The sequence below is a fragment of the Panthera tigris genome, chromosome X, assembly GCF_018350195.1.
Source record: "Panthera tigris isolate Pti1 chromosome X, P.tigris_Pti1_mat1.1, whole genome shotgun sequence".
Lineage (NCBI taxonomy): Eukaryota > Metazoa > Chordata > Mammalia > Carnivora > Felidae > Panthera > Panthera tigris.
In genome coordinates this window covers 14,979,349-14,996,099 of record NC_056677.1, presented here as the reverse complement: position 1 = coordinate 14,996,099, position 16,751 = coordinate 14,979,349, and the positions used below count along the sequence as shown (strand labels likewise).

General features: G+C 50.0%; 1 protein-coding gene across 7 annotated transcripts in view; it reads left to right on the top strand.

Annotated features, from left to right (window-relative positions):
* The window catches only part of PHKA2 (phosphorylase kinase regulatory subunit alpha 2), a 70,409-nt gene that overhangs the window by 51,000 nt on the left and 2,658 nt on the right, over positions 1-16,751 (top strand). For 3 of the 7 annotated variants that reach the window (XM_042974475.1, XM_042974469.1, XM_042974470.1), the window contains 13 exons: positions 648-811; positions 1,561-1,740; positions 4,841-4,929; positions 5,820-5,953; positions 6,351-6,507; positions 7,326-7,405; positions 7,614-7,692; positions 7,799-7,928; positions 8,526-8,627; positions 10,819-10,937; positions 11,690-11,719; positions 13,123-13,176; positions 14,984-15,154. In XM_042974475.1, coding sequence (XP_042830409.1) covers positions 648-811; positions 1,561-1,740; positions 4,841-4,929; positions 5,820-5,953; positions 6,351-6,507; positions 7,326-7,405; positions 7,614-7,692; positions 7,799-7,928; positions 8,526-8,627; positions 10,819-10,937; positions 11,690-11,719; positions 13,123-13,176; positions 14,984-15,154 — 1,489 coding nt within the window. Of the gene's footprint in view, positions 1-647; positions 812-1,560; positions 1,741-4,840; positions 4,930-5,819; positions 5,954-6,350; positions 6,508-7,325; positions 7,406-7,613; positions 7,693-7,798; positions 7,929-8,525; positions 8,628-10,818; positions 10,938-11,689; positions 11,720-13,122; positions 13,293-14,983; positions 15,155-16,751 lie in introns of all 7 variants that reach the window. The other 4 variants (XM_042974476.1, XM_042974477.1, XM_042974471.1 and 1 more) reach the window with 3 other exon arrangements.

The window sequence follows — 16,751 nt, the reverse complement described above, 5'->3', positions numbered from 1 at the left end:
CATTTTAAGAAGCACACAGTGGTGGCTTTCTGCAGGGGGTGGCCCCTCCCTTGTGCTCCCTGAACCCGGGACCCCACACTGCCAGACCCAGCTTCCAGTTTTCAGTGGAACTTTTCCCAGCCTGAAACTGTAGTAAGGCCACGCTGGGCATCTGCTCTGGTCTGGGGATGGTCCCCCATGGCATTCCTTCTAGAAAGAACTTTGCCTCTGAGACTGCCTCTCCTATCACATACCTGTGCCTGCGTGAGCATATTGCATGGTAGGTTTTCTTCTGGTCCAGTTGTTTTAGGGCAGAAAAAACCCCCAAGGCTTGTTTGGTTCTGGTTAAAAGTGGTTTGCTCAGTCTGTTTTGTAAAACTTTGGTCGGTTCAGTAAGATAGACTTCTGTTTGTGTTGGGTTTGGGAGTAAGAAATCAGCATGATTCATTTTGGCTTTTAATATGCTACGTGCTCCCACTTTATACTTGGTATTGAATTTTCGTTTTAATTTCTTGGCTGACTACTTATGTGGGGCAGTCTGCAGAGTGATGTATTTATCGATTCTGGCAGAAGCACCATCTGGTTGTTGAAACGTTTCTCCGTGATTCATAGTGGAAGTCTGTCCACATACACCTGTATGTCTAACATAGTCTCTCCTTGGCTGGCAGAGTAAAATTAGGGAGCCTTTCGGAATTTCTTACCACGTCTTTCTACACATATCTGACCTTCCTGGATCCAGACTGTGATGAGAAGTTGTTTAATGATGACAGCGAAGGGAGCTTCAGTCCTGATTCCGACTTGGGAGGATATTTGGAAGATACCTATAATCAAGGTATGGCTTGAAATGCCTTTGCAGGTGGTTTGTTGAATATTTAAACTGTGGCATTGTGAGAAAATTGCCCTGAGACTCAAGCACAGAAAATGATTGGTCGTTAACATAACTAAAAAGAGGCTTTAGAAACTTGCGTGTATTAAAATGAGTAAAATGCGGGTTTAAAAACCTAACCTGCAGAAGTGGGGCTTTTTTTTTAACCTAGAGGGACAAAGAGTCTCAGGAATGAGGATTTTTCACAAAATACGTTCTAAAGACAGAAACCCCCTGCTTGAATTTTCAGAGGAATGGTAGAGTGATCTAGGTTTGTAGGTTTGGTCGGGTTTGAGTGATGAAATCCTATGTACGTAACATTTTTCAAATTAAACAAGGTTTGGGGTTGAAATGGCCTGTGGTTGTGGGGGCTGAGCACTCCCTAATGCTTAGCTCACTCACAGCAAAACAAAAAGTTCAGATGTTTAGCAGCTGGCCCTCAGGTTTTGTTACATATTCAGTTCATCTTGGTATGATGTGTATCTGTCTTGACCTGCATTTTCTTCTCCTAGCATGAGGTGTTCCAGACGATAACTTTATCAACACATACATTTATCCTTGTAAATTTCGTTACCCTCTGGGAGTGGGGGTGCAAGTATCTATAGCCGAATGTTGTCTCCCACTAAATCTACTCAGCGCTGCATGTTATATCACTGTTACACATTTAGAATATTTCTGCAGCTTCTTTTCACTGGCTCTTTCTCTTGCCTGTCCAGTTACAGAAAGCGAGGATGAACTTGACCAGTATATCAACCACCTCCTCCAAAGCACCTCCTCCAAGTGCTATCTGCCCCCTCTTTCTAAGAAGACAGAAGACAGCCATGTTTTCAGTGCCATCCACTCCACTCGGGATATACTTTCCGTGATGGCAAAAGCAAAGGGTTTGGAAATTCCATGTGCGTTATTAAAACTCTTTTCTGCCTGTTGAAATAACTTCTCAAAGTAATACATGAGCATAATTTAGAAGTCAGAGAATTCTAAAAAACCACAAAATGCAGAGATTTCCTGCCTCCTCCTCGTTGACCCAGTCCTTCTGCTTAGAGGCGACCACTTTCCACTGTTAGCTGTTTCTTCTGGCATTTACATGTCTCTTTTTCTAAAACAATGTGTGTATCGTGCAATCTTTTGATGTGTCGACTTTTATTCAGTATGTGTTGGCTTCCTCTTCTGTGGATGAGGATGTAGCTGTCTTAAATCACCACTCTTATGCTTCGCTTCCCATAACCTAGTGATGGCAGTTGTATTCAAGTTTAATCGGTATGCTCTTCATATTATTGTATGTATGCAAGTATTCTCAACTGAGCTGTATAGTATATTGTGACCGTATTAGTTTTTATTTTTTCTAAAGTTCATACCACTAACTTTAGAAGTCACGAATACTATTAACTTTATTCAAAGTTGCTCTCTTTCATTTGCTTTGCCCCCAGTGGCCCACAATACAAATTTTCACAAGGCCAGTCATAGCCATGAGTCTCTCAGTTGGACTACTTTTCGTAGAGCCCACAAGTCTCCTCCGTCTGCTTGGTTGTGCTCTAGGCCTTTTGCACACCTGGCATCCTAGGACTTCTCTTTACTATAATCTTTGGAATCTCCTTTGCTTATCGCTTCAGTTGGCCTCCCTGTTTCCTGAGTTTGGCATGTTCTTCTTGATTTCTTCCTTTGGTGGAACACATTCTAGAATAGTTTCGCCAAGTTTTAAAATGGTACAGGGGGCAGGCACGGTGGTGGCAGCCCTCAGCCTGCTGGTTTCGGAAGCTCCCCGCCCCGTTTGCCTGGGTGCCCTCCATGTCTGGGATGTCGATTTTATGCTGGGATCTTCCTTCGCCAGCATCCCGGAGAGTCCCTTGAGACTTCCTTGTCTCCTGGGTTGGCTCTCCTGCTTTCTGTATCTCTACTTTTCCTTTTTCTTAGCTTACTCTCTTACTCTGGTGGAAGATATCTAGTAGTTTCCCGAGAAACGGTGCTCGGTTGAGAGAACTGTCAAGGCTTTGCAAGTCTGAAAATACCTACAGATATTCTGTATATCCATTTGAGAGTTTGGTTATAGAATTCTAGGTTGAAAATCCATTTTTCATCAGAATTTTGAAATCATCGCTTCACTGTCTTTTTGCTTTCAGGCTTGCTTTTGAGAAATCTAATCCTGTTCTGGTGTTTGATCCTTCAAATATGAATTGTTTTTCTCTTGGAAATTTTTTTTAGGATCTTCTCTGTTCCCAGGTTGTGAAATTTCAGGGATGTGCCTCGATCTGGGTATATTTTCATCCCCCGTGTTGGAGGCTCAGTGGGCCCTTTCAACCCTGGGAATTTTTTTTTTTTCAGTCCTGTAAAGTTTTTCTGAAAAATGTCTTGACTCGCTTCCTTCCTTACATTTTCTCTGTTCTCTCTAGCACCTGTGAATCCACTGTTGCCCTCTCCGAGAAGTCTTTAGCGTTTCTCTTCTGTCTTCCGGTTCTCTGGCTTGTGCTCTCTTCTGAGGGCAGTTGCTTCAACTTTATGTTCCACCCCCTCGATTGAGTTTTTTTACTTTTGCTGCCAGGTTTTAAATCTCTGTTCTCTGATTTGTACCCATTCTTGTTTCGTGCATGCAATTTAATTTCTTATTACTCTAAGAATATTAACAGCAGGACTTTTTGGTTTTGCTTTCACGTTTTCTTCTCCCTAAACGTTTTTCAGGTCCCCCAAGTCAATTTTTCCTGTTTTGGCTTCTGTCTTCCACACTAGAGTCTTTCCTCCAGGGTTGGGTGTTTCTTGGTTACCTGCTCGTGCTTGACAGTCTCTAAGCGTGTAGGTGGAGCCTGTGGGATTAACGGGTGCGGGCCGGGTAGATCTCCCAGAGACACCCTACCATCTCTTTTTCAGTCTCCTTTTTGACACGTAAGGGTCTGGTTGCTTGGAGCTATATAGTCACTTATTCCACCTCAGGACTGTGCACGTCCTTTAGGTGTGCCACATACCCCACCTGCGGCTTTTACCCTCTTCACAGAGACCCTCTAGTCTTCTGTCGGGGTGAGCACGGCAGTTGCCCAGCCGTCTGGATTTGAGGAAGGGATCTAAGGAGCTCCCTGCTTCTTACACCGCTTCTCCGCAGTCTTCCTTACGTTTGGACACCCTTTCTGGAGTCCAGTTTCAGAGGTCTATAGTGCAGCAGGAGAGACTTCTGAGGATTCTCTGATACCAATCTGACTGTTGGTTTTTCCCACTGCAGGCTTGGGCTCTGGTTGTCCTTTGCTTTCTGTCTGCTAAGTCAGTTATCTTTCATCCATCAGCTTCCCCGCTTCCAAAATGCCGTTACTACTCTCTTGTCACCCCTGCTTTCCCCTATTCTTGAGGATTTGTCTTTAAAAAAAAAAAAATCATTTTCTACAGTGTTAGTGGTCGGTTGAGAGGAAGTAAAATGTGTGTTTAATTTACTAGTGTAAACCGGAGGTCTATAAGTTGCCTTATAAATATGCCCCCTCTCTCTGTTGAAAACTTCCTCTGTTCCCAAGATGATATGACCTAGCCTGGAAGACGCAGATGGTTTGGTGAATAAATAACTGGTAATGATAGCATCCAAAGGTGGTTAAACACCAGCAGTGGTAACACCTGGCGGTGGCAAAGTGAAATATACACTGGACTTCTGGAAGCCGACACCTTAATGAGGAGAAGGCCAGTGACCCCGAACACATGCTCTTCCTTCTGTCGTTCCCATCTTCCTCATCCGAAGGACAAAGGTCGGCCTCCATCAGTTCTAAGGCCCCTTCCAGTCCTCAGATGCTATGTCACTTCCCTCAGTTCCAGGAGGGAGAAGCGAGATCGATGTCCCGCTCACCTCTCGTTCCCAGGTCTAGCACATGATGTGGCTACCTGGTAAATTCTTGCTGAAATTAATTTAAATAAGTAATCGTTCCTTTAGTCGGTTCGTATTGGGTAAGGAGTAGTCGCCGTAACGCTCAAAAGAAGTATCTTATCCTTCCTCCTCCTCAGAAGGGCTTTCTTTATTCTTTTGTTTTCCAGTTGTTCCCATGACTTTGCCAACTAAAGTTCTAAGTGCCCACCGTAAATCACTAAATCTTGTTGATTCTCCTCAGCCACTCCTAAACAAGGTAAAGTATTTAGAATCCCTTTGGTCTTGTTTTGTTTTAGTGTAATGTTTTTCGATGTTGGTGTTACTCCCAAGAACTCTTTTACGGGGTTGAACTCAAAAGTGAACATTTTTTGATGTCCGGGACCTTTGGGATTAAAAGTTCTGGGTCTCAGTGGGAACCCGCTCACTTGGTTGTCTGCGATCTGCCTCTTGTTAGTATCCACAATGCATTTGATGCAAACCTGGATACTTTGCATGTAGGAAAAGGCTACTGCCTTTCTGCCCAGAATCTGTCTCACTAGAGGAAGTAAGTAAAAAGATCCCTGAGGAGAATAAAATGTCAGGGTGTTCCCACTGATTCCTATAATTCGTTTTATCTAGGAGTTTGTCTATGATTTTATCCTACGTGAATAGAAAGATTCAGTGTCTACTGAAGAATATTTTAACCTGACTTCAATTGGAGGGTGTCTAAAACTTACGTATTTTTTGTGTTTTGCTTTCAAAAAGATCTTTATTGCAGTACAGCATACAGAGAAAGGCGTAAAGGCTAGAACCGGGGGACCGGTGGAAACAGCTGCCCCCTGTGCCTTCCCAATTGCTTCCTCCCTCCACTCCGCTGGTAACTGCCGGCCTGAGTTCAAACACCAGGGCTTCGTTTTAACCCGTTTTTGAACGTTGCATAAATACACATATCTTCATCTGTTCCGTCTGGGCTCTTCAGACATTGACTAACCCAATGATTCGCTGATCAGAAATAGTAAAACATATAAATAAAAAGCTACGGAAGAGTCACTGAAACCTGGAGCACAGCAGTGACAGTTTCAAGACCCGGTTGGTGTGTCACTTCCTGGTCTTCTGAAAGTTCACATGCTCAGCCCCTCCCTCGCTGTTTGGCTTTTGTATGGCCAGGCCCCCGAAGACGACTTCCAGTGGCCCAGAGATGACCATGGTGATGTGGACTGTGACAAGCTGGTTGAGCAGCTGAAAGATTGTTCAAACCTACAGGACCAAGCAGACATTCTGTACATTCTGTATGTAATAAAGTAAGTTTATGGTCTTCACCAGCTCGAGCCTTCTCCATGCTCCTGGACTCTTTGTTGTCGTTTTCTTGGTCTTCCAGCAAAGCAGGTCATGATTATATTCACCCACATAACCCAGGATCACCATGAGCCGACTTCTGTCTCCCTCTCTACCCACCAGCTCTGGCCTCTCAGGACTAGAAGGCTTGAGTGAGGCCAGGATCTCCCTGTTTATGTTAGGCTTCTGTTTCAAATAGAAGGGATGCTTTGGTAGGATGGAACCCTCTTGGTGAGACTCAGAGGCACGGGGAGGCCCCCAAAGCTTGGCAGAATGTACAGTGATTCATTTTCCTCCCTGCCAAGTGAATCCAGCCTTTAAGCATTCCAGGTCATACTTCTGGGATTTTCTCTCTCTTGACAGGGGCCCCAGCTGGGACACAAATCTCTCCGGACAGCACGGGGTCACGGTTCACAACCTCCTCAGCGAGCTCTATGGGAAAGCTGGCTTGAACCAGGAGTGGGGTTTGATTCGCTACATCTCTGGCCTGCTCAGGAAGAAAGTGGAGGTCCTGGCAGAGGTCAGAGCAAGTGCACTGGGGCAGCCCGTTTGTTCTTTGTAGCCCCATGCCCTCTTTGTGTTAGGAAAGCTGGAGGCAAGCACCTCTTATTTGTAAAGGAAACCAGTTATCTCATACGTGGATGGCACAGACCCTCCTCTCCTGACCTCCCACTGCTCTTGGAAGACAAGCAGAGGAAATGAGATTCAAGTTGATTAGTTTTGTTCCTTTGTAGCTGCAGAAAGAGGTTTACCAAGAAATCAAATGAAAATGCTCTGTGGCCTGGCACCCTTAAACAGAGCGTTCTTATTTCTGCACATCTGCAGTATAATCGTCATTACCGTTTTAGCCCCGAGGCCCTGCAAAATCCAGAACTGCTTTCTAAGACGTTAGAGTTCAGTGTTATGGTAAGATGATGGTATTTGTTATATGTGAATAATGGAGAAACTGGCAAGCTAAGACTGTAATATGGTCATTAACCCTTAACGTTGGTATCTTAGGACTCGTGACAGCTCATCTCCCTTGTAGGATATCCGGGGATCCAATGTGTTTGCTACAGTGGATGGGCATTAAATACCCCAATGGGCCCTGCAGAGCCCGGCCCAGGCCACAAAGATCACAGGGACCCAGCCCTGCCTAGGTTGTTCAGTACGGGGTCTGTATATGAATTTTCAAATAAAGGACACCATGGGTCATAAAGTTTGTAAAGGTAAATTTCTGATTCTGTTGGGAGTGACCCTTCCCTGCTGGCCTTGCTAATCTCCACCCCACCCCACCCCCACTCTCCCCCTCCCCTCCTGCTGTCGCCGTGGCCCTCACCCTTTTCTCTAAATGAGTAGGCCTGCACGGACCTGCTGTCGCACCAGAAGCAGCTCACAGTGGGCCTGCCACCAGAGCCCCGGGAGAAGACCATCTCTGCGTAAGTCTTCAGCCTGGGGGGGGGCCTGAGGTTTGTGGGGGACTGTGGGGAAAGCATCAGTGCCAGCCACCATGTGGGAAGAGGGTCTTTTTAAAAACGCTGTCACTCAGGAGCTTCCAGCAGGAAAATAAGGCTCTTCCATGGAGGGCAAGGGGGCACGGCTCCTGGGCACCTTTCATGATGTTCACGTCCTGATGCTTCTTCCTAGGCCCCTGCCCCCCGAGGAGCTCACAAAGCTCATCTACGAAGCCAGTGGGCAGGACATCAGCATCGCCGTCCTCACACAGGTCAGTGAGCCGGGGAGGGGCAGGGCCGCAGCCGCCTTCCAGGCGCAGGGGCCTCTCCTCCAGCAGCCAGTCTCTGAAACACTGTCTCCACGTGTGTCTGCGTCAGGAGATTGTGGTTTACCTGGCCATGTATGTCAGGGCGCAGCCCAGCCTCTTCGTGGAGATGCTCAGACTGCGGATTGGACTGATCATTCAGGTGATGGCCACGGAGCTGGCACGGAGCCTGAACTGCTCAGGTACGATGTACACAGGTGGACTCGGGGGGGGGGGGGGGGGGGGGGGCGGTCCTGCACCTCCCTCCCCGCCCCTAGGGGGAGCCTGCCCAAGTATCCTGGAACCGGGGCTTCCAGGCCTTTGTGTGTGCTCACGCTTTACCAGGTTCTCTCATTTAGATGTAACTTCCGCCAGGCCAGCCAGCGCACCTCGTTGAATTTCATATGTCAGGGAGAAGGAGGTACTAGAATCTTGTGCCCTGCTCCGGCCAGCTAAGTCCCTTACTGTGTCTCCTTGTGGTGAGATGTCATCCCGCATCTCATAACGCCTCTGTTGGGAGAAATCCTACCAATTTAAAAGTGTAAATCGACTACGAGATGCATTCCAACATTGGGAACCATCACAGGGTGAAAAAGGATGTGTCTGAGTGTTAAGTAAAGACACAATTGAAACCGCAGCGTTTAGCGTCACCGAGGAGTGGCACGTTTCGGCCCTGAAACAGTGGTGAGGTCACCCTGAGCAGGGAGGCCTGCTACAGCATCCTTTGTTACCCCCTCTTCAAGGCCCACCCGACTCTGCGCCACCAGCCCGATGTCAGAGACGCTTATGTTTGTTTGTAGGAGAAGAAGCTTCTGAAAGTTTGATGAACCTCAGCCCTTTTGACATGAAAAACCTTCTGCACCATATTCTGAGTGGAAAAGAATTTGGCGTTGAAAGAAGCGGTAAGTGAATGCTCAGTTCACCTCCGGGGACAGCGGCACAGGGGGCCGACTGGTGTGCCCAGGGTTGCCTACAGCCGCCACTGTGGACGGCATAGACGAGGGTAGGCTTCCTGCTTTAGGGAGATGGACGGTCCCTGGGCTCAAGATTGGGGCTCCTAGGCCTTTGTGACCCCTCATAGGCTTGCTGAGAGCGTTGCCATCGCACGTGGGTGTGGTGTGCACCCCTCTGCGCTCTGGCCTGCGCCCTCCCTCCTTCCGCTGGCCCCTATGCACGGGTGTGAGGAGGGATGAGGTGAGCAGGGTGTAGGGGTGGAAGGGCTGTCTTTTCCCAGCTCCTGCGTGCCCCACCTTTGGCTTGGGTAGAAGCACTCTCGGCCACACTCCCGTTACCCTTCAGGGGCGCAGGGTCCTCCACATGCTCTCAGCACCTTCATGCTGAGAGACTGAGCTTCACTCCATCTTGTTCACTGAGTTTTGATCTGTACCAGAACCTTCTTTGCTGTGCTAGGAAGTAGAATCGCCCAAGTCCTGGTGGAATTTTGTTCTCAAATGCTCCCTAATTATAATTGAAGCAATTATCATCTCTCCTAATAAAGCAAAATGATTTGCAGACACATTGGCAGATTTATTTCATCACGCCAAAGAAACGCCGTGCAGGCTGTCATTCTTTTTATTTAATGAGAAGGACATTGGGTACTTCGTATTTTTTCCCCAGAGCGCACACCAGCCAGCAAACAAAGGCGGCGGCATCATGCAATCAGACGTGTTTTGGTCGCTTTTCTCCTTTCCTGAAGGAGGAGCGCTCGAGATCCTTTTCCAAAAGTAATTTCCAGTTCTTTCAAATGCACAGTCCTTGAAACGTAAATATGCGAGATAAATATTTTATGTGTTCTGTTCATCAAAATCATATACATGGTTTGATGCAGATAATTACTGAAAATTTGTTATTATAAAGCTGTAGATGCTTACAAAATTGAAAAGAGACTAGTGTCACTAGAAAGCTATAAATATGTCTGGTTGCAAGCAAGGCCAGAAGAGGTCCGTCTTACATATAACATCATTTTATTGTCTTCTGTCATTGTTCAGTTTTTATAAGTTAGGAAACTCAAATGGTCTTAGAATTTTTTTTTTAATTCTGAGATGTCAGAGATCTTTCCAGCCACTGCCCACCCTACACTGGCCCTACCGTAGCTCCTCAGACCCCTTTTGCTTCTGGTTTCCACTTTCCTGGTGTCCTTCCTCGCTCTCCAGCTAATCTTTGTGATTCTTCTGCGAGTCCCTTCCTCCCTGCTGTCCTTTAAATGTTGGTGTCCCCTGGCTCCTTATTTGTCTCCAGTCTCCGAGGCGGTGCCCTCTACTCCCATAGCTTCATTGAGGGCTGGGTGGGAAGGCTGGGCACCCAGGGGAGCTGCTCTAGGAAGTGGCCTTTGAGCTGCGTTTGCAGAAGGAGAAGGTGCGCCTGGCAGAGGGGAGCAGGTGGGATGGGAGGCAGCAGCACATACAAATGCCCGGCACCATGTACCTGGCTAGGAGTGTGGAGCTGCGAGGGGTAGGTGGGACTCAGGTCAGGCAGGCTTTATCCGGAAGACAGAACTAGGCCTGGAAGGATTCCAGGCGTGCAGTGACGTGATCACACTTGCCTTTTCGAACGATAGCTGGGACCGAAGCACAGAGAACCAGTTAGCGGGGAGGGGCAGGACGCAGACAGACCTGAGTCCGGAGGCCGCTAGAGCGGGTTGGAAGTGAGGTGATGGCGGGAGCGCGTGGGTTCTTCTCCACTGGTGGCCCTGGGGCCGCTTGTTCTCCTGGGACTTCCCTCTCCAGTCCCAAGGTCCCTTATTTGAGTGGTCTCCATTTTTTACAAGGAAGCTGTGCTTTTGGAGAGTAAATTATTTTTTAAAAACAATTCGTTAAAGGGTTTGATGGCCGCTCTGGTTTTTTTGCGTGCCGCTCAAGCGATGGTCACTCTCTCACCCATTCGCTGGACGCCTGCGGAGCCCGCGCTGTGTGGCAGGTGCTGTTCCAAGTGCTAGAGACCGAGCACTGGCCAGGGCAGACGAGGCTCTCTTCTAATGGAGTTTGTAAGCACGTGGGGCAGATGTGGATAAAAATGCGCACATCGCACGCATTCCTCCCCCGGGGCGGGGGCTGCTGATAGTATCTAAGAGCCCTGTGTGCGTTTCCCCTCCAGTGCGACCCATCCATTCCTCCACATCCAGCCCTGCCATCTCCATCCATGAGGTGGGACACACGGGAGTCACCAAAACCGAGAGGAGTGGCATCAACAGGCTGAGGAGCGAGATGAAACAGGTAAGACGGAACTCTCGGTGGCGGTGCCGGGAAAGAAGTGGTTTTCATACCTGGACTCACCTCAGAAAGTGATAGAAACCCAGGGCGGGCAGGGTGCGGCCTGCTCTTCGTAGAGGATGTGAGGTCCCCTCTGTCCTGAAATCTGAACACACTCTACCCAGATATCGAAAAATTATGTGAACATTCCAGAAAATATCCTTACCCACGTTTGTCTCTGTTGCCGAGAACCACGCTTCTCGGTGGTGGGCCGCAGCCATCCCAGAAGTAGAGTTGCGCAAAACGTAACTGAATCACCTCTCCGTCAAATGTGTCCTTCACGCCAAATGGCAAGAGGAATGTAGAAAGAGGATGGAATGCTCACGATACCTGTATTTGCCACCATCTACAGGTGTCTCTTTTCTTTGTTCGCTTTTTATTTCATAGTAAATTCCTTCTGAACTGACCCCACAGGACTGCAAGGCAGCAGCTTTTTAGTCCTAGTGTGCCGGGTTCCCAGGTGCTAGGACTTGACCGATGTACAGAGGGAAGGAGAGCTTCCTTCTGACCATGACCTGAGTGAGAAACGGACTCAGGTTCTCCTCTCCATTTCAAATGGTGGTGACTCGCTAGATGGAGTCCACGAGGTGCTAATGGGTCACACCCAGCAGTTGGGCCAGCACTTCCCTGGATTTTCCAGAGGGTGATAGAAGAGGTAGGGCATCCTTGGTTCAAAAGTGGCTTGTGTTTACTTCTTGATGTATTTTTACTTTCAGATGACTAGGCGATTTAGTGCTGATGAACAGGTGAAACCTCTGTCTTGTTCTGTCCTTCACGTGTGTGTTTCGTGTCCTTTCTGGCTTGCATGCGGAAAGCGAGGCTGCGAATACGGAGAGCGATTGCGTGGAGAATGGTTTTGCCCGTCCAATGGGCTTGAGTGGAGGTGACTCTGCGGACTGTGGCGGGCAGCCCTGGGGACAGGCAGAGTGCCGGACTTGAGAGCAGGGGAAATGGCCTTGCCCCATGCCTTTAAAAAAGTCCATTTATCAAGCTCTTGGGTTTTATAGGATGCTTTGTGAAAGAGATGGTTCTGGGCTCTGCCTCGGCAGGAGTTTCTGTTCAAAAAAAGGGAAGGAAATAGGGAAAGGTAAAACGTGGTCATCGAGTATATGAATAGAAAGAATACTGTTGTCCCCGTCTGCAGATTGCCCGGGGGAATTTAACCCTGCAAGGGAAACAGTGTGAGGATCCCACTCTTTCATATCACCCCTGGGACGTGCTTCCTCCTCGTCCCTCCAGAAAGTCGGAAGCGCGTTCCTGACGATTTCACGTGCGTGACTGAGAGAGCGTAGAGGAGTCATACAGTGACATGCAGCTTCTGTGTGTCGTCTTCCAGGCTAATTTATGCTCCATTTCCGAACACCTCCCTTTGCTAGCCACTCGGTGGCACCATATCCCGGCGGTGGCTCACTGTGGGGGAATGTGGGCGGTTCCTTCTGCCTCCATTTAATACCACCCTTACATATTATGGGGACAAAATGATCTACTTTGGTAGGCTTAGATTCAGCCAGTGCAAGTTTTATTTTGGGCCACTTAGATCAAGGAAATACGGTCTCGGTCCAAAACTTTATAGGTGTCTTGGCATTTTACATTTCTCTTCGCCTTTGCAAGAACACCATGGATGCACGGTTTGAGCGCAGGCCCTGCCCCCTGCAAGCTCAGGGGACGTTACAGGTTTTTAGATGAAGAGATGCCTGTTTGGCCAAAGGTCATCCGCCCGATCGTGTTTGTTCATGTAACAAATATCTATTGGATGGCAGTAGGTGCCAGATGCTAAATGGCTGGTCATGGGTAGGTATTTTATTGGTCTCTGCAGATTTTCAAACTCTTCACATAAAAGCTTAGCAGTTTGTGGCTATGACTGTGGAAAATAAAATGTGCCCTACCTTGGCGAGGCACATCCACATATGACTAGAATGGGTGACATTTCATAGTCTGAGCCTTTCCCAAGTTCGCCGTTGCACGGCCCAGAGCTCCGCGCTGGCCGGCGCCTGGCGCCATCGGCCTAGATGGTGAGTGAGACTTGTGCGCCCGCATCCTGTGCACCTTCTTTGCCCGGGGTGCTTTCCATGCCTTGTGCGTTCCTCCTCTCTGTGTGTGTCCTTTCGTGTCACTGCCCATGACTGAGTGGACTCTCTTTGTTTTGTAGCTCTTTTCTGTGAGCCAGGCCGTGGCCAGCAGTGCACATTCCTCCAAGTCTGCGGTAAACCACGCACCCCGCCTGTTGTCCTCACCGCCTCCTCGTGTTGTGGTGTCTGAATGCTGTTGTTGCCCTTCTCGTGCACCTACCTCGTCCCTAACTCCCAAAGATTTGAACAGGTTTAAGTGTTTTCATTTGACTGTCGTTCTGAAGAGAGTCTAGAAAGAAAGCCACGAAGTTCTTGAATTGAGCTTTGTTGGCCCAGGAGCTTCTGGGACCTTTGAGGCATTGGTTCTGTGCCTTTCTTTGGAGCTCTGACGGTGAGCCACCGCCTGCACCTGCTGAGTGATTAGCACCTTGTACTCCTAATGCCCCGGCTTGGCTTGAGGCCCCAGATCAAGTGGAGGACTAGGAAATATTCTAATTGCAGAAGTGAGTCTTAATCTTCCTCTTGAAACTAGGAGAAAACCAGCTGAGTCATTGATGAGTGCGGCTGTAATTACTTTTATTTGTATCTAATTGTTGCCGTATTTAAGTGGCAGTAATGAGCCCAATGGAATAACCCAGCCTAACAGCCTCTTCAAAATAAGATCCGATGAAGTCCAAATGAGCACATAGGGAAAACTCCTGCCTCCTGCCCTGCTGGCACGCTTACCATTTGGATTTCATTTTTAAACCTTGAAGTTTGATATGCCTTGAGCAATAAAAGTGCCAGGTAGTCCGGAACACGATGTGTAAGGACGAGGGTTATCCCTTTCCCGCCCTTTAGATGGACGGGTTAGAAGCCGTCCTCCAGCGGAAAGCAGGCCGCGGGAGCTGCCACAGGGAGGCTTGCGGCACGGCCTCGCCCCCACGCTGAGCCAGCTCCGCTCCCAGGCCCCGGTCCAGGCCCCCACGGGGAGCCTCTCTGAGCTGCATCTGCATCGTGGGCGGGCCTGCTGGCCCTGCCCCAGCTCTTCCCTCCCGGAGGCCAGAGTGAGTCCGGCCTTGGGCTTGGGGGCTGGGAACAGGAGGACGCCCTCTCCCTCTGCTTCAGTAAAGCATGTGTTCTGACTTGGAGGCCACCACCGGCCCCAGGGAGCAGCCGGCCCCGAGCTGAGAACAGGCAGAATAGAAAGCGAGCCAAAGGGCCAGATTCCCTGCCTTTACTTTTCGTCTTTCGTTCCAGAACATTCTCTCTCGCCTGCCCCCATATTATGTTACCTTCTCTGTGGCACCTAGAATACAGGGAGGTGACCACCGCTTCCCTGTGGCACTGCAGAAGTGGGCATTAGGGCATTTATGTCCCTGGGCTATGGCACCTCTAAGAGGTTCACCTACTCTGAGAGGGCCCCGTCCCCCCCCTCTCTGAGCCCTCCTGCAGCAGTGCCAGAGGGCCTCGGTGGTAACAGCTGGCTCCTGTGAGCACTTACCACAAGCCAGGTGTGCTCTCGGGGTTTTCTGCGTCTGTATTCAGTGAGTGCTCACAGCTCCCTGAAGCAGGTCCGACCGTGACCCATTGTGCAGATGAAGCCGAGGCCCGGAGCTAGTGTTCAGGATTGATGTAGGTATGGCGAGTTGGGATTCACAGACTGACCCCAGAGCCCTCACTCTCACCTGCTCAGCCTCCCTGTCAGGTCAAGGTCCTTTGCTGCCGTGCTACCTCTTGAGGGCTAGAAAGAATACACAGGAGACCCATAACCAAACCGGTACAGGAAAGAATCCATCCAGCTTCAAGAAACACACAAGTCAAATTAAGGAACTTTGTTCCTTTCTGGACACGTGGTCTGGTAGTTTGACTAGGTCACAGAGTCATCCCTCTTGATGGCCAGCGGTCCCTGCGGCTGCCGGCTCCGAGGTTTCTGAAGGCCGTGTGTTGTCTGTCTTGCAGAGATCCAGCACCCCATCCTCGCCCACTGGCACATCATCGTCAGACTCTGGCGGGCATCACATCGGCTGGGGGGAGCGGCAGGGCCAGTGGCTACGCAGGAGGAGGCTGGACGGAGCCATCAACAGGGTCCCCGTGGGATTCTACCAGAAGGTGTGGAAGATCCTTCAGAAGGTAAGCTTGGCCGCTGTGCTGCGTTCCACTGGCCTTGTTGCTGGGGGACGGACACTCCCAGGGGAATGAACCGTCCCCGTTAATTGCGTCGCGAGGCATGGCAGCACCTGCAGGGATCAGGTAGCCTGTCCCCGAGCCTGGGGAGTCCCAGCCTAGAGCAGGGTCTCTCCACCTCTGACATTTGGGGCGGGGCAATTCTTTTTTTTTTTGGGGGGGGGGGAGGGTCCCGTGTATGCAGGATGCTCGGTGACATCCCCAGCCTCTACCCGCTAGATGTCAGTGGCACCCCCACCCGCAGCTGTGACAAGCACAGATATCCCTGGACATTGCCAGGTGTCCCTGGGAAGCGCAGCAAATCATCCCGGTTCAGAACCGCCGGCTGGAACCGCAGCAAGTTAGATAAGGTGGCAGCCCGAGTGTTAGGGGACCACCTTTGACATATTTTAGGAACACAGAAATGTCAGAAGATAGACAAAAACCAGGGAAGGCTTTGGCTGAAAACACTGTGACGTAGAGGGCCTGGAATGCCCACCCCACCCCACCCCCGCCCCCGCAGGCTCTAGCCTCCTGCGTGTTCCAGTGGGTGTGGTGTCCCCACCGTTCAGCGACACGATCGAGCACCCCCTATCTGCGGGGCACCGTGTCCGCTCCCGGGTGCCTTGAGTCACCCCAAACCCCAACGTACCTGGGGCCACCTTTGCCTCTCCACCTAGAGGATGGGGGGACCCCAGACCCACTCCCCTTAGCTGGCTGCCCAGTCTGTCTGTGGCCATCAGGGCTGCATTTCCCGGCTGTCTGGGGACATGGAAATGTCTGCAGAGGCCGTCAGAGACGGCCGTACGGTGGAGCCCCAGACTGCACCACACACACCCGAATGCAGGAGGGCCCGAGTGTCGGGGGTCAGCGGGGAAGCCGTGCCCCTCTGCTGTCCGCACCCACGTTCCGTCTCCCTGCCGCACCAGCCCCAACGCGCATCCTTCCTTGCACACAGTCTGCCTCAGTTAAAGGCTTCCGTGCAAATTAAGAACCATGGGCAGGACCAGTTTTTTCTTAAAGCTATTTTTGTTAGCTCATTCATTTCACAGTAGGAGAGGAAAGTAATCCCAAATGAGCACACGCTACAACCCCCTTCCCAAAGGCATAGCACCTCGCAGCGGTTGTACTCCGGTGGCAGGGGCCAGTGGTCCGTTAAGGAGCCTTAGCCTCTCTGCTGTGTGGAGAGCGAGGTCTTCATGCAGCTGGGCATGGGGAGGTCAGAATGGTCCCTGTCCTTGTGCAGCTGGTCCTCACATGGGAGCAGAGCCCTCAGATCCCGCAGAAGCCTCTGCTTCTCCTCTTTCTACCTGCGGTCAGAAGGTATGGCCACTGCTGCCACTCTGTCCTCGGCCCGCCAGCGCACCGGGACTGAGAAGGCAGCCAGTGAGATGAGAACAGACTTCCCAGAAAATCTCCCCACTCTTCCTGGGGCATCAGACGCTTCCATCCAGACTTCCACTAGTTCAATACCAAGACACTCTTATTATGAAAAAGCTGCATTTTGCGTTGAGCCGGCGCTTGATATTTATATACATGGGTGTGCGTGTGCATGTCTGTGCAT